General features: G+C 31.2%; 1 protein-coding gene across 2 annotated transcripts in view; it reads right to left on the reverse strand.

Moving 5' to 3' along the window:
• The window catches only part of LOC11425401 (DExH-box ATP-dependent RNA helicase DExH14), a 30,672-nt gene extending 21,539 nt beyond the window's left edge, over positions 1-9,133 (reverse strand). Inside the window, exons 1-16 of one of the 2 annotated variants that reach the window (XM_003598902.4) lie at positions 8,889-8,995; positions 6,241-6,302; positions 5,958-6,129; positions 5,186-5,630; positions 5,034-5,099; positions 4,645-4,749; positions 4,231-4,527; positions 3,502-3,618; positions 3,324-3,383; positions 1,852-1,923; positions 1,563-1,679; positions 1,310-1,471; positions 708-773; positions 443-595; positions 271-354; positions 14-88 (exon numbers count right to left, since the gene is read on the reverse strand). In XM_003598902.4, the coding sequence (XP_003598950.2) occupies positions 14-88; positions 271-354; positions 443-595; positions 708-773; positions 1,310-1,471; positions 1,563-1,679; positions 1,852-1,923; positions 3,324-3,383; positions 3,502-3,618; positions 4,231-4,527; positions 4,645-4,749; positions 5,034-5,099; positions 5,186-5,630; positions 5,958-6,129; positions 6,241-6,302; positions 8,889-8,995 (2,160 nt within the window). Of the gene's footprint in view, positions 1-13; positions 89-270; positions 355-442; positions 596-707; positions 774-1,309; positions 1,472-1,562; positions 1,680-1,851; positions 1,924-3,323; positions 3,384-3,501; positions 3,619-4,230; positions 4,528-4,644; positions 4,750-5,033; positions 5,100-5,185; positions 5,631-5,957; positions 6,130-6,240; positions 6,303-8,888 lie in introns of both variants that reach the window. The other variant, XM_013603648.3, reaches the window with a different exon arrangement.
• Between the last annotated feature and the right edge of the window lie 13,702 nt (positions 9,134-22,835).

Consider the following 22,835-nt stretch of genomic DNA (forward strand, 5'->3'; position numbering starts at 1 on the left):
TTACACCGACAACCTTCATAAAGAAATAATGTGGATGTGTGTCATTATTGAAGAGTTCAAGGTCATCATTCGCTCGTGCAAGTTCAGTCTGTTGAACAATACATAAAAATGATGATACTGAAAGCAAAGCATGAGGCAGAAAATAGTATAATCTGTTCATATAGAGTGAAGTATATAATAAAGCATAATGGTTTCAGCAAACCAGCAAGACAAGGATAAAGAATTTCAGATCAAATAACATGACCACGTAAAATTTCTTAAATGACAAACCAGTTTCTGAGCAGTCTTTGCAGTGTCTTTTCGTGAATGAACAAATACCATTGCCTGATGACCTTGCCTAATAGAATCAGCAACCTAAATCAAACAAAAGAACCAAAGATAGAAAATTAGCCAACAGTGCAAGATAAATAACAATTTGGAAAGAACTTAGATGGAACAAGACCTTTCTATAGCATATAACATTCAACAATTCATTACGAGCTGCAAAGTTTGGCTCACTAATTCCAATATACTGTTGTGCAAGAGGCACTGGGCGATAACTTGAATCAAAGAAGAAAAGACCTGTGTCTGGATTTACTCTTAGAAACTGTGCAACCTGGAAAAATGAATGGTTAGAATTTGTAGGTTAGGTACAGTAGATACTTCAGCATACAAAACTTCAGTTAGAAAAGATAGAAAAACAAGTATAGATGATTTGGACCGAACACCTCTAGGTAATTGGGGAGTGTGGCAGAAAGGCCCACAATGCGTATCATTGACTGGCTTGACTCCACCTGATATTAACAACAAGGAACTCCTTAATTAGAAGCCAATTATCCCATGGAGAAATAAATGGCTGTAGTGGCACTGTGGCATCACAACATAAACGATAAAGCACCATCGCACAGATCAGCATATCATATAAAATACAGGAAAACCATGGGCATAATATATCAGAAGTTATCAGCATAAAACATTTACTTACAAGAATGCACAATTAGTCTACAAAATGTTGTAGAGTCAATGGAGTTGTAGTATTAAAAAAAAAAAGGTTGGTTGAAAATAATCAGGTTTCTTTCATTATTTTCCTCTTCTGCTTGCATACAAAACTTTAATTCAAGCTAATAACCACCAGAAAGAAGTGCTGATCTAATCAAAATTCTTGATTTCATTTAAATTCAGGGAAAAAGAAACCGAAATAACATCATCGTAGAAAGGCCGGTCTGGATTTCTCTTTGTAAACTCAACTTGGTAAATATAAAAATATCCCATGCGTGCTTTTCACCAAAAATCACGTAAAAGTTGAAACACACTTGACCACATGGCTTACCTGCCGCAGTGTCCTAGCAACTAAAGCTTCTATAACAGGACCTCTATCGTCATTGAGTAGATGCACTTCATCAATAATTAAGAGCTTCACCAGCATCGAGAGTGACATGTCACTACTCTTGCGAGTTATGACATCCCATTTCTCAGGAGTTGTCACTATCATCTGATTTAAACCATGGAAGAAAAAAATAAAAAATGGAACTCAATTTGCATGGTGGCAAAGAAATCCAAAACCACAAATTTTCATCACAAACCTGAGTTTCTTCTAGTTCATTTTTAGAGAGCTGCATATCTCCAGTAAGCTCTCTGACACTCATATTCAACGGAGATAAACGTTGGCTGAATGTTGATGTGACTTCTGCAGCCAAAGCCTAGAATGGACCAGAATGCAAAATTAGAAATGAAACACAGATGCAGGGAACAAAAGGCAAAGCATGGAATTGAATCTATATTTAGGTATGATATGAAACATAAATGCACAGTAGAAAAAAGGAAAAATTGAATAGACAAATAGAAATAAGAGAAAAATATGCATCAAGATACCTTCATTGGAGCAACATAAACTATCTTAAATTTATCTTTATGCAAGTAACCATCCTTGAAGTGTTGTCCAATCTGCATACAATAAATCATCGAGGAAAGAAGTTATCCTTTATGAAAAGCGCTCTCTCATTGAAAAAAACACACGGTGAAGGACAATAAATCCTCTATCCTCTTCAAAGAGCATAAAAATGAAAAGGCACAAACAAGTTGAACAATTAAGAAACAACAGGAATACAATAAAGGCGTACAATCAAACTCCTGGAGAGGTTTAAAAATAGGTAATGTGCACCTCACATGCTGCCTCTTTTATGAAAAGTGAGTTGAGAGTTTATCGTTCTCACTGGAAATGGAGGACGGCATATTGAAAGGAAATGGAGGCAAAGCACAGCATACATATTGAGAGGTTTACATATTAGAGTGATCATAGGAGCAATAAAACTCTGACTCTTCAGTATTAGAGAATAGAATCTAAACTGTTATAGCATTCTAATTAGTTACAAGTATAAGCTTAGTTAGCAAGTAATGATGAGTTGAATACAGCTGGCAGGTCTGTGTGTGCCAGCTGTCTCACTCTAAGTCCAAAGCCTATAAATACTTGTAACCCTTTGTAATAGTTCATAATGTGAAATACAAGTTAGTTACCGATTCTGTTACAATCTTCCTTCTCTCTCTTCTCTCTCCTCTTTCAAGCTTTTCTCAACATTCATCAATGGTGGAATTCTAACATTCAGTATACATGTCTCTTCAGTTTTATTATTAAAAAACTGTTAAGTCTCACAGTAGATGAGTTGTGGCCTGACAATGTGTTTATAGGTTGCAGGCAACCTCGCCTTACAAGCCAATTTTGTAGGGGTTGAGTGAGTCCAACCTGAATTTATAAAGAGTGACCCCTCTCACCTTACAAGTTGGTATTGTAAGGATGAATTAGGCTCAAATATAAAAATCAAAGATGGTGGTATCATTGCCTATCCAAGATCTGTTGGGCCACCTGCTATCAGGCCAATCAAGTCACGCTCAATCCAACAATCTGGAAGAGGTTTAACACAATCCAACAATCTAGATTTCTTGTCAATCTTTCAAATCAGAAAGATACAGAAACTAAACTGCAAAATATGAATTGCTTATGAAGAGTCAGGATAAAATCGATAGGAAAGGGCATAACTAGGCCACAAGGCTTTTCACAGAACTCCACATTCACCTGCAGGATTGTGACGCGTATAATCAAAACTGTCACATGTAATTTGCACTGAAACAACATGGTGATGAATATAACAAAAATTAATTGAAAATTAAATTATAAGGAAGATGTAAGTTCAAGGAATACAGTAACAAATAAACAAAGCAAATAGCTCGTACATCTACATTTTTCCGTCTCGTGATATCATTAAGGGGAGAAAAAAAGTAAAACATTATTTCAAATGATAGAAATAAACCATACTTTCAGGGAGGCTAAATATAAAATGAGTATTCACCTCATGAAGAATTGAAATCATAGCTATGTTAGTTTTTCCAGCTCCTGTGGGGGCACACACCTGCAAGCACAAGAATAGCACTTTTTAACGAGAAAGCAAACTGTTTTTTTCTCTTTGTTAAATAAAATGCATATTTGATCATTATTTTTTGTTTCAAACTAGACCACAGATCACTCACTAGTATATTTTCGTTGGTTCCATAAACAGTTTGATATATCCTGCTCTGAATACGGTTTAGCGATTTGTAACCACGGAAAGCAGCTTGAGCAAAGTCATCTAACTCCCGGATCTCAATCTGAAAGTGCATGATTGTAGTAGATATGCATCAATAGCACCACTTCATAACAAACAAGTACTAAAATGACCCGCTTTAGGGGACTGGAGGAAGCAGTTGCATGCAATTTGTCAATATTTTGGAAGAGATAGATAAAATGCAAAATGTGATTTCTAATTTTTTTATTGTAGCATGATAACATGGTATCATCTTGTAATAACCACTTATGTCAATGTTAGAATGTCAAAAAATACCTTATAGGAGATAATCTAAGAAACTATAAGATTTCAAATTGACCCTACATGATAAACTAAGATACTCTAACAAAACATTAAGATATTATAACATATTTTCTAATATGGTAACAAGAAACTAATCTTCCTATGAGATAATCTAAGATACTCTAAGAATACAAACTAATCCTACGAGATAAATCAAGATGCACTAACATAATATAAAGATATTGTAAGATGTTTTCTAATAATTCTAACAGTCAGGGCAACAGCAATCCATATATCAAACTCACTGTGCTTGTTTCATATGTTAATGAGGGAAATATCTCTACCATAAAGGAATCACAATTTCCAATTTAATAGTTGAAAGCATCTCACAGATCATAATAAAGAGATATACCAGCTTTTCTCCAGGTTTCATTGGCGCAGTTGGTTTTGGGGGAATAATAACCTCTTCATACCCCTCACGATACTTTCTGATAGTTCCTTCTGGAAGAGCATTAACAGCTATTGACCTATCTCCAGAACCAATCATCACATCAACCAAATTTTTCCTCTCACTTGCTTGAAGTAAAGATGAGAAATCCATTGTAGACAAGTCACCATCCCCAGCATGTTCTATTCCTCGTCTGTTTCTCTTTTCCTCCTTGCGCCGAAGCTTGTCAATTTGTTTTTCTGATTCTGTGTGCACAGTCACCTAAGAGAAGTAGTTACTTATGGGAGGCAATATTTTAAAATACTACAACATATGTCAGCATTTCATCGTATTCAAGAGGAAGAAGAACAGATTGATGATAAAGAACATGGTCAACACCTGTGTCCCAAAACTAGGCATGCGAGACTGAGCATTTGAAGCATTTTTATCAGACTTGAATACAGATAAGCCATATTGAATAGAATCAACAATCTCCTTCCGGTGCTACAATTGGTCACAAAACATCAATTATGATTCAAACAAATATATAAGTAACTCAAGTATCTTTCACTGTCAGACAGTTGACAACCATGTTGTTTTTAAGTGAAAGTCACCGACCAAAAGAAGATGTTACTCAAACAAAGGAAAAACTTGAAAATTTTCATAAGCAAAAGTTGACACTTTTATAAAGCAATCATTATTTGGAGACATGTGAAGGAGAGTGAAGTTCACAAAGAATCACTGATGACTTTTCTAAGAAATAAGAGAGGGAGCTAGCATATCCTCACCAATAGAAGATTTTGCACAGTTTCAAATGCACTATCCCCGACAAGGTCCAACAAATCTCCGGCAATCTTCAAAGAGAAGGAAACAGTGTAAGTTTCATGTTTGCAAACCTTAGTTATGTATACTTGTAAAGAATATTGACATTAAGCAATACCTCTTCGCCGGGCTTTTCTGAATAAAGAACCCTACAAATGGCCATTGCTAGTTCATCTCGAGATAACTGTGAATCACAATTCCTAACAATTTTATCACATGCATCTCTTAACCAAGTCAAATTGAACTTTTCTACTTCAACAACAAAATGGTCTGTTGGGTCAGTATGACTATACTCTTCTTTCTGAAATCCTAATGAAACTGTGTTTTTGAAATCCATTATGTCTCCGTCATCTAAAGATACATCAATCAAGAAACGAGCTGGGGCTTGAAAAACCAAATCATCTCCAAATTCCATACCCTCCTTAACATCATGATCTCTTTCCAAAGAAACGGCAGAATTTGTATTGTTGGGCTGCAAATTTAAGAGTTTCTGTGCTATAGCTGCAACTTCCCTCAACTTGGCATCAGCAATTGCATGACCGACAAGATTTTGCAATTCTAACCTGCACACAAATGTCACAAACTGACAGTTTAGTCTTTGAACAAATGTTATAGTCTCTCCAACATTCAAGACTCAGATAACAACCAATCAAATATGTAATCCTTATTATGGCAACCGCTTTGTAATATGCACCTGACAACACAAATTTAGGGAATTTCCATAACATTGTATTCAAGTCCTCTAAATGACGTTTAAAAAGGCTGGTCATAATCCATATATTCCAAAAGCTATATGAAGTTTAACAATAACTTTATGCCTTCATATAACTATTTAACCACTTCATACTGGTAACTACTGCCAAATCAAAACTTTGAAAGCCAATGCTTACTTTTTATCATAAATAATTCTATTGATAGAATCCTCCTCGTCAATTGGCCTGCTGAAAAGACGGTACACGGTCAGCGCCACCTCATGGAAATCCTCAGAGCGCATTTCTCCATCAACCAAGCCCACTACTGCTCCTATAAACTGCTTGTAGGCTTGCCGCACTTCCGATGAAGCTGCTTCACCAATTTATCAAATGCAGACATGCAATCAGTAACTACATTTTTCTTTTTGTATCAATTGAAAAAAAAAAATGTAGCTCATTGATCTTAAAACTTTAACTATACCTTCTTCCCAACCATATACAATTTTCCGCGCGAGTTCAGATTCATCAAGCGAGCTTGCAACACTAAATGCCAGAGTTCAAAATCAAAGCAAAAATATATCATCAATAAATTGCACAAAGAAACTCGATGCATCCTAATCACAGAAAGATATCAAAAAGAGATATCCAGTAGCATCTCAAAATCTAAAAACAAATCAACTCTATAAATGCTGCTAGACAAAATCCAAAATAATATCCATAAATTGCACATAGAAACTTGAAGCATTTTAATCACACTCACAGACAACAAAACTATAAAGCAAAAACTAGTAAGCATCTCAAAAATCCAAACACTAATAAACTCGATCAATGCAACAAAATTCAAAGAGAAAAAAATATCAATAAATTACACAAAGAAACTTGATGCATCCTAATCACTGAAAACAAAAGCAAAAACCAGGGGCATCTCAAAATCTAAATAAAACATAGAAGCCCGATAAAGGCCACAATACAAAATCCAAACAAAAAAAAATCAATAAATTGAACATAGAAACTCGAAGCACTCTAATCACATAAACCAAAACTAAAAAGCAAGCAATAACCAGTAGCATCTCAAACTCTTAAAACTAATGTATGTTTGGTCTGTTATGAGAAAAAATGGCTTTGATTGAATTGATTTGGCTAACACAGAGTTGCAGGTAAAGTTACTTATGTTACATTCATGTAGAAGTGAGTTGAACAATAAATTTGAGTGTAAATCGAGAATCAGAAGCTACAATTTCTAGCTTCAAGTAGAATCAATTCTGGAGGCAAAATCAATTCTACTCTGGCGGAACCAACATGTCAAAATCAATTCTGGAGGCAAAATCAATTCTACTCTGGAGGAACCAAACATGTCAAAATCAACTCTAAACCTCTACAATCAATTTTAGCTCATGCAAAAGTGGAACCAAACAGAAACGTAATAAATGGCACAGTACAGTACAAAATCCAAACACAAAATCAATAAGTTGCGCAAAGAAACTAAAACCATTCAAATAAATAAAACAAAATCAAAATCCACTAGCATCTCAAATTTCATATCAGGTTCCCAAAAACTCGAGAATTTCAACGAAGAAACTTCTAAATCCTCTTTCACTTCACATTGCCTTTGCGCTGAGAATCTTCTTGTAGCATTAAAGAATCGAAAATGCAATTGAGAAAGATAATAAATGCCACAGTACAATAGAAAATCCAAAAACAAAATCAAAAAATTGCACAAAGAAGCTCGAAGCATTCAAATCACAGAAAACGAAATTAAATTCAAGCAGTATCTCATCTCAAATTCCATATCAATCTCAGAAAACTAGAATTTTAACAACAAAACTTATTCTCTTTCACTTTTTATTTTCTTCACACCGATAATATCTTTGAATCATTCAGAAACAAAATCATTCAATAAATTGAACAAAGAAAACAAAATCAAAATCCAATAACATCTCAGATTCCATTTCCAGTTCCCAAAAAGCTCGACAATATCAGTAACGAAACTTCTAAATTCTCTTTTACTTTTTATTTTCTCAGAACCAAGAATCTTCTCGAAGAATCGAAAACAAGAGAAATCGCAATTGAGAAAGATAATAAATGCCACAGAACAGTAAAAAATAAAAATTAAAAATCAACAAATTGAACAAAGAAACTCAGAGCATTCAAATTACAAAAAAAAAAAACAAAATCAAAATCCAGTAACATCTTAAAATCCATATCAAGTTCCCAAAAAACTCAACAATTTCAGCAACAAAACTTCTAAATTACCTTTGCACCGATAACTTTCTTGAATCATTCAAAAACAATATCATCCAATAAATTGCACAAAGGAACTCAAAGCATTCAAATCACAGAAACCAAAATCAAAATTCAGTATCATCTCAAACTCCATATCCAGTTGCACAAAAACTCGACAATTTCAGTAACAAAACTGAGAATTTTCTTAAATCATTCAATAAATTTCACAGACAAACTTAAAGCATTAAAAGCAAAATCCAGTAATGTCTCAAATTCCATATCCATTTCCAAAAAACTCTCGGATTTCGGCAACGAAACTTCTAAATTTTTTTCTACTTTTCACTTTCGCGGCAAAAATTTCTCAAATCATTCAATAAATTTCACAAACAAACTTAAAGCATTCAAATCAAAGAAATAAAATCAAAATCCACTAACATCTCAAATTCCATATCCATTTCCAAAAAACTCTCGGATTTCAGCAACAAAACTTCTAAATTCTCTTCTACTTTTCACTTTTGCACCTAGAATTTTCTCGAATCATTCAATAAATTTCACAAACAAACTTAAAGCATTCAAATCACAGAAAACAAAATCAAAATCCACTAACATCTCAAATTCCACATCCATTCCCAAAATAACTCCAAAATTTCAGCAACGAAACTTCTAATTTCCCTTTCCATTTTCTTCATGGGAGAGAATTTTCTCAAATCATTCAATAAATTGCAGAAAGAAACTTCAAGCATTCAAATCACAAAAAACAAAATCAAAATCCAGTAACATCTCAATTTTCATATACATTCTCCAAAAAAAAAAAATCAACAATTACAGCAAAGAAACTTCAAAATTCACTTTCACTTTTAATTTTATTGAAAAACAATTGAAAAAGATAGGTTAAGATTTCATTACTTGCGAGTGTTTCGATTTTGAAGAACTGTTTTGCGATGAAGATAAGCTTCGTCGATATCGAAGGGGTCTCTGAGAGAATTTGTAAGGCGAGGAATCTGAATCAACATTGCGAATGTTGAATAAGTGATTATGATGAATCGCGTTGAAGTTGAACGCGATTATTTGGTTTTGTTAAGTTGAGAACTGTTTCACTGAAGAAGAAGAAGTTCAGGTTCTGTGTCTGGGTTTATGCTTGCTCTCCACGTACTAAGACCCCACACACAAAAAACTTTTAATAAATCAATTAAAGCCCGTTTTAGATTCTAAAAAAAAAAGATTTTCTTTGTATTTTCTAAAAATAGATTCTTTTAGAAATTTAGTCAAAAATAATAGAAGTTATTTCAAACTAATTTAGTATAAGTTAAAAAAGAGATTTTAACATTCATTAACTTAAGTATTCATTGTTCGAAATTTTACATAGTAAAAATTTCATATTTTTTTAAAATGACATTTTTCAAAAATGATTTTTATGAAAAGATATTTGAAATAGCTTTTTTTTATAAATTTTTTCAAAATTTAGTATCGAATTTGTTTTTTAACAAAATGATGAAATACTTAGAATGACGTTTTAAGATAAGCTAATCAAACGGATTTATCATATGAAGGTTTTCTTGAAAAAAAATTTGTTAAAAAAATTATAACAAAAACATATTACACTACAAAAATCTTTTTTGAAAAAAGCTATAATAAACGGGTCTTAAATCTCTAAACCAATTATCATTAGTTTCTTATATGAATTTTTTTTTTTTTTTAGCAAAGTTTCTCATATGAATTATTAAAATCAATGTAAAAGATTCATAAACAACGAGAAATACATCAAGATAATCTCTAAACTATATTCTCATCTATCAATATGGTCCCTAAATCAGTCAGAAAAGACCAAATTGACGTATTTCTCATGGTTTGGGACTTTATAGTTGATTTTAAAAGTTCAGAGACAAAATTGACGAGATATTGATCGTATATAGACTAAATTAAATATTTATTCGAAAACTTTTCTAATTCTAAGCTTGACACATTTAATAACATTACTAGGTTATGACATTAGTAGCTCTTAGTCTATGGGGAGGATGAGTAGTGGCTTTTGACAATAATTCTAAATAGATCTTTGCGCATCTCTAAATGTCTCAAAGATCTTTTAAGTTCAAGCAATATTTCTTGTTCCCATCTCCTTCCGATACTTAAGGACGTAACTCATATTAAACAAACATTTTCATTCTCATCTCCTTCATGTTCTATGGATTTGGCAAGAAAAATATAAGTGATCAAGGTTTACTTTCAAAGATTAGTGTTAAAACAGTTTGCTTAAAAGAAGCATGAAGTTATAGTTCTTCAAATCTAAATTAAATAATACCATAACCTCATCATGACTAAACCACCGAAAGAGGTTTAACTCATGATGAACTTAACCACAAAAACAAAGATAAAAGTAGACATATGTGAAATCATAAAAAAAGCTAAATTGATAGATAAAGAAGAGTATGAACAGATTACACACCAACAAGAAATGAGGTGAGCATAAGCATCACTCAAGTAATCATAACTTTAATTCACTAAGAACTAGCACTCATGCTAATCTATGAAAAAGATGAGATGGAGTGAAAACTTTAGTGATTGCTAACCTTTGCTGAAACTTGGATGCTAAATTCAACTAAACAAATTTCGGACCCTTGTTTGTAGAAGTGTTGTTTCAATACAAATGTCCTTTGTATATCAATCATGTTATTTTTTTTAGCAACTTTAATAAAATTGAGTCAGTTAAGAATTTAACGATCATTCCTATTTTTAGTTATTATAAATCAACTATATAAGCTAACTTTCATTCAATACTTTTATAAAGAATCACAAACACTCTTCATCTTGTCTTAATATTTGTCTGCAAACTTTTTATAAAATAACGACTAGATACTTTGAGTGTGGAATTCAAATTATAGATTAATAACGTTCAATTTAGAAATTGTGCTTGTAAATTTAGTTGCGATTTCTTGAGTTTTATGAGCATACCCTACTCTGAGGGTTCCACCTTAATGATTTGGGGGGTTTTGTACAAGTGTATTGTGAATTTGAGTTTAATCTTCGACGACAGCCTTGGAGATTCACTTTAGCCGGAATCTACTCATGGAGGAGATTCTAGAGAAGACTTGAACATTTGACGAGGGCCAACATTTGAGGAGGGCCATCTATTCCTTTGTAAGGACTTGTACATGAGTCAGTGTACCCCTTGTACTCTTCGAAATAAATTTTGGCTTATCAAGAAAAAAAATTCAGCAATATTAAACTAATTGTAGAAGTGTAATACATTATTATTCTACAAAATCATTTATTGTCGAAAGTAGCTATACAGAAATATTGATGTGGTTATTGTTATCATTTAAGAGAGAACAAAGACTAACGACCTTTACAAAAAAAGGTAACAATAGTTGCATAATATGACAATATGTTTTTGAGCTTGTCAAAGATACTAAAATATCTCATAAACTTATATCGAAATGTGAGATAAATTACAAAAGTATCCAGGTACATTACACTAAAACTATATGCTTGAAAATAATACTTAATTACATTTCAACTTTATTGTTATTCTCACATGCAATAACATTTGTTGTTAATGCATCGTGAAATCAAAAAGTCAACACATACGTTTGGACAATCGTAGGCATTAATGCAATGAATAGGATCGCCAGAGACAGTAATGTAGGGTAAAACACCTGTCATGTCAAAAATAAATAAAAAAATGTTACAAAAATAGGTTAAAAAATTGTGTAGATTTTTTTTGATTACATGTTGTTATTGGATCATAATAAAAAAAAATGTGTAGATGATAAAGAAGAAAAATAGAAAAGGGTGTAAAAAATGACTTACCCTCGGTTGTAGCAACAAAAATTATGAAAAATAAGATGATTAAAGCATAGATAAATTTGAGAATTATAACCATTTTTTTCTTTTCATGTAACAAACATAAAATAGTTTTATCATTTTATAAATAAAAAATCCCATAATTCGTTAATTTCAATTTAATGGTTTTTAGCACTAACGAAGTTGTAAGAAGCCATTAATTAATTTATTATTATTATTATTACTAAATGTCTCTAAGGTATATTAATGTGCTAGTTTACCTCTTGTTGCACACCAAATAATGAAGGGAAAATGGCACATGGTGAAACAAAGATAAATTGAAAGGATTTAGAGAAATTCGAAGTTGCCACCAAGTTTATTGAATTTGTAAAATTTGGAAAAATGTGTTATAAGAAGAGGAAGAATAAAATTCAAAAAGCATACAAGGTTTGAACAATTAAGAATAAGAAATGACAAAAACTTAATTTCAGTACACCTCTAATACATTCATCTTACGACTATTACCTTAACTTTGATTTTTCAAGTTAAGCTAAAAGAATGTTTACTTTACCCTTAATAAATGAATAAAACTAAAGATTAATATACACAAGAAACAAAATTAAAGAAAATGAATTTTGACTTGATGAGTGTGGAAATTAAACAAGTGTTGATGACTTCAAGTTTCTAATTAGTGATTTGTGTTATGTTCAGCGATGAACCCAAACACTTTGAGTAGTGTTGGCAGCATATAGAAAACACACGCATGCACGTGCGCACTTGCACACACAACTTATACATTCAAATACTAATAATGTATATTTTTCTTATCTCAAAGTTGTGTGACAAAATGTAATCCAGCATATGTTTGACATTAAAAACGATATTATTGAGAGAGAGAGAGAGAGAGAGAGAGAGAGAGAGAGAGAGAGAGAGAGAGAGAGAGAGAGAGAGAGAGAGAGAGAGAGAGAGAGAGAGAGAGAGCATCTATGAAGCTTAAATAAAAAAGTAATAAGAAATCATTGTGATTTCGATTATATATATATATATATATATATATATATATATATATATATATATATATATATATATATAAAAGTAGTACATAGAAGACACATCAAGACTCATACTTGACATGAATGAAACTCATGTCTCATTGAATATCCAAGTTGTGGAATAGAGGAAAATGTGTCGTGCGCAATACAGTGGTATAAAAGTGTTTTTTCCAACAGTAGGTGTTGGAGCCTCTTGCGGCTAAGCTCTATGAATGAAAAGCACGACCGTCATGAAGATGATAATTTGTGTTGTCGACTTCATGATGAATTCTAATTACTAGTAATTTGTGTTTTCTTACTTTACGATGAATTCTAATACTTACACCATTACCTCTATATATAGGTGTCTTTTGTAGCTTTCAATAAATGATCTCATTAATTTTGGTTTTCGACTAATTTTGCAGTGATTTGTGTTATGCTGCTTTTTGTTGATTACCTCTATATATACTAACGGAAAGAGGGGCACTCACGTGCCCTTAAATATAATTCTTTTTATTGCGATAACGCTTGTAAAATATGAACGGTGTTTTTATGAAATTTTAATTTAATTAAATGTATAAACACTTGATGTTGGAAAAGATACTTTATCGCACCATATTGCTTTGACCCATTCTTCGTGCAACACACATCTTCCTCGGTTCCACAACTTGCATCTTCAACAAGACTTGAATATCATTCATGTTATGTGCGAGTCTTATTGTGTCTTCTACATACTACCAATATATATATATATATATATATATATATATATATATATATAGGATGTATAATATGAGAATGACTATCTTATATGAGAATGGTGAGAATGATCATCAACCATTAGATCAATAATAAATGGTTGAGATTAAAAAGTCACATATGTACTTCACTTTATTATATAAATTCTCATAAATTCATTTCCCTTTTCATCTTCTTCAACCCAAAATATCTACAATCATTTTTCACAAATTACGTGAGTCTGGGTTTTGGAAAACAACCCATTTACCTTCTCATGACCCTTTTATTTTTTCTTTCTATTATATTCGATCAGAATATTTTATGTTGGTTTCTAATAATTCAAAAGAAATAGCTTTCGTCCTTTTGTATTAACATTCTTAGTCGGTTGATTCTCAAAGCATATAATCCCAAATAATCCAGTTGTTAAAATTGATGTGGGTTCATCTTAGTTTATCCAATCATAATTGTTAAAATCTTTAAAATTGATACAAACAGTTTTAAAATCTCTGTAGTTTTCATGAAGTTAAAAGAAGTTGAAGGCTGGTTTACTATCAATTGAAATCGAAACTCAAGACTGATGAACATGGTGCGTGAACAAATGAAACTGTGAGTTGGAGAAGATGATGAGAATTGATAGAAGAGTAAATTACACTCCCCTCCCCTAAGAGATGCTTGAATTATACTCCATTCCCCTCTTATGTTAAAATAAATACTTTCCTCCCTTGAAAAATAAAATTTATACTTCCCTCCCCTTTGAGATGCTTGAATTGCAACTCCCTCCCTTAATAATTAAATATTCCCTACACTTTAATCTATTTTAACATAAATAAATATTTTTATGATATATACTAATTTTGAACTATCATTTAAGAAAAATAAATTATTTTCTTTATAATTAAATGTCAATGATAATTAATTTTAAATATTTTGTTATTATTTAAAATTTAAAGTATAAAATTCACTTTTAAATAACCATACTTTATCACTTTCATAATTTTTCACATATTTTAATTTTATTTTGGGTTGTTTCATATTTTATAATAGGGTTTAAAAATATATGTTAACGAAATTGTGAATAAAAAATAGTTAAAAATATTTATTCAAAATTTGATTATATTAAAATGGATCCACAATACCATTTTTCTTCAAAGTGTGTTAGATTTTGCTAGATTAATTTTTCACATATTTTAATTTTATTTTGGGTTGTTTCATATTTTATAATAGGGTTTAAAAATATATGTTAACGAAATTGTGAATAAAAAATAGTTAAAAATATTTATTCAAAATTTGATTATATTAAAATGGATCCACAATACCATTTTTCTTCAAAGTGTGTTAGATTTTGCTAGATTATTAAAAATAAAAAAAATGTTAAGGGAGTAAAGCGTAAATTTTAACATAAGAGGGGAGGGAAATGTAATTCAAGTTTCTCTCAAGGGAGGGGAGTGAAATATTTTCTAATATGTTTTGAAAAAGAGGGGAGTGAAGTGTATATTTTAACATAAGAGGAGTGGGGAGTGTAATTCAAGCATCTTTGAGGGGAGGGGAGTGTAATTTACTCTTGATAGAATAATAGAGGCATGTGTGTTCTTTAATTTGATTGGAATATTAATTTAATTTCGTTTAACTATGATTGTGGGGAGAAGAAGATGAAAAGGGAAATGAATTTATGAGAATTGATATAATAAAGTGAGGTGCATATGTGACTTTTTAATCTCAACCATTATTTTTGATCTAATGGTTGATGATCATTCACACCATTCTCATATAAGATAGTCATTCTCATACTATACATCCTATATATATATAGGGGGCATATCACATGATAATGGGTATCTTATGTGAGAATGGTGAGAATAAATTACACCCGTCAGATTAAAAGCAATGGGTCAGATTAAAACATCACTTAAGTAACTCATGTGTCAAGCATGTGACCAATTCTCTCCCTCTTTTCCATCGTTCACGCGCTTCCTTCATTCATGTGTGTCACTGGTTTTCTTCTCCCTCTTCTGGGTTTGCAGTTCCATCTTTCACTGATTCTTCTTATACCATCTTTCATCCCCTTTTGACAATTTTCATCTAATTTCTTCTAATTACCTGATTTCTTTTTAGGATTTAGGGATTGGATTTTCTTTTCTATTTCAATTTCAATATGCAATCAATCTGTCCTGCGTTTCTATTTCATCTGCCACAATCTCGATTTTGATTTTCATGGTTCTGTTGCAAGTAGACAATAACCCTATGACCATTTTCTTTCAAAAAAATAAAATAATAACCCTATCACCATTTGAAGGAAGAAAGACATAAAGAAAGAAATTAACAATTTAAAACGTTTGAAGGAAGGAATAAATAATAATAACCATATCAAAAACAAATTAATAATTATTGCATGTTATCAATGTTTGGGGGAAGGAAGAACAAACGTGAAGCGGTACTGTGGAAGGAAAAAGAAACGTCGAAGCAGATGAAATAACGATGGAAAAGAGGGAGAGAATTGATCACATGTTTGGCACATGAGTCACTTAAGTGTTGTTTTAATCTCACCCATTGCTTTTAATCTGACGGGTGTAATTTATTCTCACCATTCTCACATAAGATACCCATTCTCATGTGATATGCCCTATATATATATATATATATATATATATATATATATATATATATATAAACCAACACAAAATCCTCTATTTTCTTTACATGTAGTATAGATAGGTTTTCAAAAAAACTTTGGTCTTCCACTCTTTTTGTCTTAATTCTATTGTTAATTTTTGTATTATTATATTGGATCCCAAATCACAATTTTACGTTTGTGTCTCATTGGATCATTTTCTTAGTCATGAATAAATATATTATGAATTGTTTTACAATATGAACTAATATAAGTGAGATATTACATATACAATTGAAGCTAGAGCTTCATTTATGACATATACAAATGAAGCTAGGGCTATACTTATTTTTTTATTTTGTTATTCAAGAGAGAAAATGTTGTGATGTCTATTGTGTGCACTATAAAATACTAAATACTGACATATGACATATACTCTTAAAGTTATGATTTTGCTTATTTTATTTTATTTTTGTTAGAAGACACAATTTTTCCTCATTTCTTTATCGAGGTGGAGATAGTTTTATCTTGAGGTGGAAGGAACCTGAATAACAAGTTACTCCATATTATTGTATGTTATTTTCAATGTTGTTCAATCTTTAAGTATAATGAGCCCCGCGTTGGAAGACATTGAAGAGAAGTAAGGTGTTCTTTATTGCCTAACTCACATAGCGGGATATGAGCCCAACATCATGATGAGAATAGAACGATATGAGCCCAACGTTGGAAGACATTGAAGAGAAGTAAGGTGTTCTTTATTGCCTAACTCACATAGCGGGATATGAGCCCAACATCATGAGAATAGAACGATTGGTGAAAAGGATCGCTACCGCCTACCTTGCATTGTGAACAAATTTCTCTAAAACTTAGAGAAATGAGCGCCTATAAATACTAAAGTCCCAGGTCAATGGAAAAACACCTATTGAAGAGAAGACAAAGGCAAAAATGTAATTTCAAAAGGACTTGAGCGACTAGAGCTATTTGAGAGACAAAGAATCATCAATTGGTGATCCTTTTTTGTCATGATTTCTTATTCATATCTAATTGTATATGCTTAGAAGCTATTAGTAGCTAATTCATAACTTTAAATGATTCTATGAATTTCACTCGATTGCTTTGTTATTTTATTGAGTTAATATTGTTCTTAATGTTTTTTATGCATTTACGAATGTCCACAAATTGATTTAAGCTATGGTGAATGTTAACCCTAACTTTGTTGGCTTGATCTATTTTAACAGTAGTATAAAAGAATATTGTATTCGTGCAGATTAATTAACAAGTATCAAACTAAATAAGATATTTAGACGATTAAGTAATTGAGTGGTTTCGGTAACTAGATAAAAAATAATGAGGAACAAGGATAAAAACACGAAGATGTAACTCAATAGAGAGAGGTCTAGGGTCGCGGTTTCACTTGCAAGATTTGATTCCCTTAGATCTAGTTCTACTTAAATTCCTTTGTTTTTATTTAATCATTAATCCCTTTACTAAAACTCTAACTTGTTTGGTCATTGGTGATATTATTCTTTTTCCCAAGTTAACATTTTGTTTGGCCATTCAAAGAGTTGAAATTTAAGAAAAGTATAAAGTGCGAAAATGTTGAATGATTGGAAGAGTAAAACTAAGGTTTGATCATGCAATAATTCTTCTCTCAATTTTCCTATGAATCCACCAACTAATTGCAGTATGATCGCTGATCAATTAAGTTGATTATTGACATGCAATGTTTGATTATGTCTAATCACGTGATAAAATCAATAGAACAAACTAAATTGAAATAGTCCTATGAATCCACCAACTAATTTCAGTATGATCGCTGATCAATTAAGTTGATTATTGACATGCAAGGTTTGATAATTTCTAATCATGTGATAAAATCAATAGAACAAACTAAATTGAAATAAAAACTGAAATTTAAATTAGAAATTAGAACATAAAAAGACTCCTAACTTGCAAGATCCACCTAAACCCTAGAAAAATATTTAGCTATCCATAATCAAGAAGAAGAACACTGAGACTAAGACCATGGGCGGATCCACTTAGGTGCTATGTGGAGCTAGCTCCACATATTTTTTCCTTTTTTTGTTGTTGTTATAATTGATAAAACAGAAAAGAAGTGACTCATTAAATAACTCTCTCTTTTTCCCTTCCCTCTTAGTCCCGCAAAGTCATTTGCAGCTTTTGATGTGAACAAATTATTGAGAATAACTGAGTTTTATCCAAATGATTTTATAGATGTGTCGGAAGTGGCGTTATGCACTCAACTTAAGAATTATGTTACAAATGTTATATCTGACCCAAAATTTGCTAAGTTGAAAGGGTTTTCAGATCTTTGTGCAAAACTTGTGGAAATAAATAAGTGCAAACAATGAGGTATGTTAGCACACTAGTGTATTTTAGACTATTTGATCTGCGGGTTTTTGTGTTTCTTACACAATCTCAACGATAATAATATTTGTTGATTATAAAAAAAAATACATTTAGTTTACATTATTTATTTGAAATTTTAACTCCACATGTACCTAAAGTCTGAATCCGCCCATGATTAAGACCGAACTAGAATTCAAGGAATTAAGTAAAGAATAACTCTAGAATGGAGAAAAATTATTGTTTTAAGACTTTAATCCTCAATCTCTACTCCAAGGTTCTTCAATCTCTCTCGTGGTATGTTTTCTTCTTCTCTTTTCTTAATGTGCGGAGGCTCTTTCTATTGACCGCCCCTGTTCTTTTTCTTTGCCATATATCTCTTGAAGGAACAAGCAATAGTCTTAATTTTATTTAGGCAATCATTGAATAGTTTATCTTGGGCCTCTAACATTGTTTTTATTTATTTTAAGGAAATTGCTCTTCTCCCTTTTAAATCCGCTCATTCCCTTAATTCAGCTTATCTTGAGTTAACTTATGCTCGATATTTTTCAGTGTGAGTTAACTCACGTTTGATATTTTCAATATAAGTTAACTTACGTTGACACTTTTTAGATCCATGAATGAGCAAAAACAAAAGGGAGAAAATCATTTATCTTAGTCCAATAGCATGGACGGATACATGTTGTAACATGTGTGGGCTTGTGCCTACACAAAAATTTTAGAAACACTATTTTTTAGTTGTATAATGTATCAATAGTTGACAGTTTGACTACACACTTATCACAAATTATTTCTTCTTTGTCCAAACTTATCACAAATTATTTCTCTCTTGGGCCACACCTATCATCATATAGCTCAATTCATTTCTTGATAATATGAATATTATCAAGAATAGAATGCAAAATCGAGTGGGAGATATCAAGTTAAATGATTGTTTAATTATTTATATAGAGAAATATATTTTTATTGATATTGAAAATGAGAAATCATTCAAAATTTCCATAATATAAAAAAAACTGTAGAGGACAATGTTATATATGATGCCTCACTATTCAAAAATTCTGGATTCGTCACTGTCCAATAGCCTTGTTTATTTATTTATTTTTATATTATACAAAATAAAATAAAAATAGGTAAATATCTAAATAAATAATAACACAAAATGCATACCTAAAAAAGAAAAACAAAGAATGTAATAAATGTTAATATAATTATAAATAAGTGGTTTATCAACTCCTCCACACTTAATCTTTTCTTGTGCTCAAGCAAATATCCTAGCTCAAGAAATTTTCAAATATAAAATAGAGACAACCTTTATAAGAGAACCAAAATTATAAATACTATCATAAATTGCACATGATGTATCAAAAGGATTGCCCAATTTTAGAATAAATGCAAAAAGGTTTTTCACAAGATCTTAGTACATCAAATAATTTGATTGAAAAGTTTGATCATGCATAACTCAAATCCTAAATGCAAATATCTTTTAATTTTTTCCAGGTCAATAGCGTGGTTAAGTTTGAATCGCAGCTAAGACAATCCTCACAAGTAAAAAGTAAAATTTACGCTCATATGTGAAGGGGGACTCATATCCGGCAATGTGCTAACATCCTCATCAAGTTAGACATACATCCAAACATATTCATTTGAAAGCATCAAACATAGATCATTATCTCTCATTTTCTCTCTTCCTTCACTCTCTCTTCTCTATTTCTACTCTACCAAACACAGTGTAAGGTCTTTGAAAGGTTACAATGAGGCTAAGTTACAAGAAATTGTCACTACCTAAGAAATGTTTCAAAAAAGGCCTTGGAGTAGGGGTAGCATCCCACATCCCTTGCTAATTACAAATGTACAAGTTATGCACACAATATTTACAATTCCCCTTTATTTGATAAAAAATATTAATGAACTATTCTACACAACTTAATTTATATATTTTTTCGTTATGTGAGATTCGAATTAGATTGGAGGTCAACTGAATATGTGAGACTCTTATATATTTTTTTTTGATAAAAAAAAACCTTTGGTCAACTTAATTTAACTCAATGTCATTCCCACACAAGTACATACCATATGTCATAGGTTAGCTTTTTCTATCACACATCTGCGAGTTGTGGATTTGATTAAATATCTTGCAAAAAATAAAATTCCCTTTCTTGATTAGACCTTAGTTTATAACATTTTTTCATCCAAAAATAAATATCTTGTGGATTTGATAAAAAAAAAATGCCATTATATATCCAAAATGCAGACCAACAACCCACTTCAACGAGGTGAATTTAATCAAATCCAGTAGGTTAGGCTCAAAAATAACTTAACTATAAAAAATGAAATTAATTTAATCAGACCAAACCGAATTGTAGTTGGGTTAATAGTGTTTTTCACCCCTGTAATATATGTCATTTTCGGTTTTCGTCCCTACAAAATTTTTGATTTGATTTGCACCCTCGTAAAATTTTTATTTTCCGGAAAACACCCCTAATAGGTCATTTTCAGAATTTTTTTCAAGAAATTTTGGTTTTTGAATGGCCTATTAAGGGTGTTTTTCGGAAAATAAAAATTTTACGAGGTTGCAAATCAAACCGAAAATTTTATAAGGACGAAAACCAGAAATGACATATATTACAGGGGTGAAAAGCACTATTAACTCATTGTAGTTTATGACCCAACCTTCGATCATTAATATAATTTTTGTTTATCATGTAGTGTACAAAGTAATAGATCTTATTCTTTTGAAAATAATTGGTGAATTTAGTAGAATTGTTAGGAACATTATTGCAAGAAAATAGTCACACAAGTGAAGTGGGATGGGCCAAGGTTCGACTCCGGTCATGGCGTCTTGCCTAACTATTTTAGCATTTTGTTAGATGAGTTAGGATTTATGGAGTAAACATGTGAATTCAAAATATTACATAAATAACATTCCTCCAAGTGAATTTAAACATAATTTATTTGAAAGACATTGAATTATCAATTAAGTGAACTTAGAACAGTCTTTAATAAGCAAAATCAAATGCATGCTTCCATATTGATTTTGGATCAATTTAACCTCACAACAGCTAGTCTATATATGCTTTCAAAAAAAAAACTAGTATATATACTACAATAATTTTTTTTATATATTAGACCTAGCATTTTCAAAAATTAATAAGTTTATATATATTCTCTATGCCCGCGCAATGCACGGATCTAGAACTAGTTAAACAAACATTTCTAAGCATGCAAGCTCAAGGTATGTCCTCAAACATAATAAGAATATTATGTATTTGTTATGAACCATGGGTGTTTTCTTTTCCAACAAGATTGAGCAACAATTCCTCTGTCAATAGAAACTTTTGGGACTTCATATTTCCCAAATGATCATTCAGATGCATACACAACTTCAAGGTAGTTATACAACCTTAAAACTTCTCTTCCTCCTTCCAAATTCAATTTTGTATACACAAAATAACGATGAAATACTTAAATTTGTTTATGTATTTGTTGGCATTGGGGTTTTATAGGAACAACTTGCAATCAGAAATTGAAGTTTTCAGTGTCGACTGCTCCCGACTAAAAGAAAGAGATGTCGAGTTGCTTCCGTTTTTCTTTCTTTATGGTATTGTTCACAAATTGTATTCTTCACCTTGAATGAATAACATGTGAATTTTCCTCTCTGAGCATTCGTGAACTGTAAGATACCAGATTAAAAAAAAATCTTCAAAGATGAATCACTAAGTTCTATTCAACACATGAACTTTCTTTTGTGGTGGGTTACTACATACTTCTAATGTCTGTATTTCTTTGCACAAAATCATTATACAAGAACATCTTTTTTTTTTGTTACTTACAAGAATATCTATGATAAGATTGAAGTAATATTTTTAAGCATAGTTTATTTGCATCATTGCAAGAAACCAATAAATATTACTATAGTTTTTTGTGTTCACAAACCTTCAATATATCAATTTGACAAAAGAGAGCAATGCAAGTATGTGTAGTGGTACACCAACTAGAGTAACAAACACCTTTTTATTGGAAGTGACAATAGTGCAGTTTTTTTTGTAACATCTTGGCCCTACAACTTGTATATTGATTTCAAATTTCCATGTTGCTGTTTTGTTGGTCAGCATAAAAGTAGATGAATGACATGCATATAGAAGACAACAATCATACTATATGTCCTACAATAACCTTCATTAATGAAATATGATAAGATATTATTGTATTCAAGTGTGCTGATTCAACCCCTAAAAAAAAGTATATTGATTCATAATCATGAATTTGTAATTGATTCTTGATATGAAACAACTTTTTCTTTGGTAAAAGCTAAATTTAAAATACAAA

Source organism: Medicago truncatula, chromosome 3 (genome assembly GCF_003473485.1).
Source record: "Medicago truncatula cultivar Jemalong A17 chromosome 3, MtrunA17r5.0-ANR, whole genome shotgun sequence".
Taxonomy (NCBI): domain Eukaryota; kingdom Viridiplantae; phylum Streptophyta; class Magnoliopsida; order Fabales; family Fabaceae; genus Medicago; species Medicago truncatula.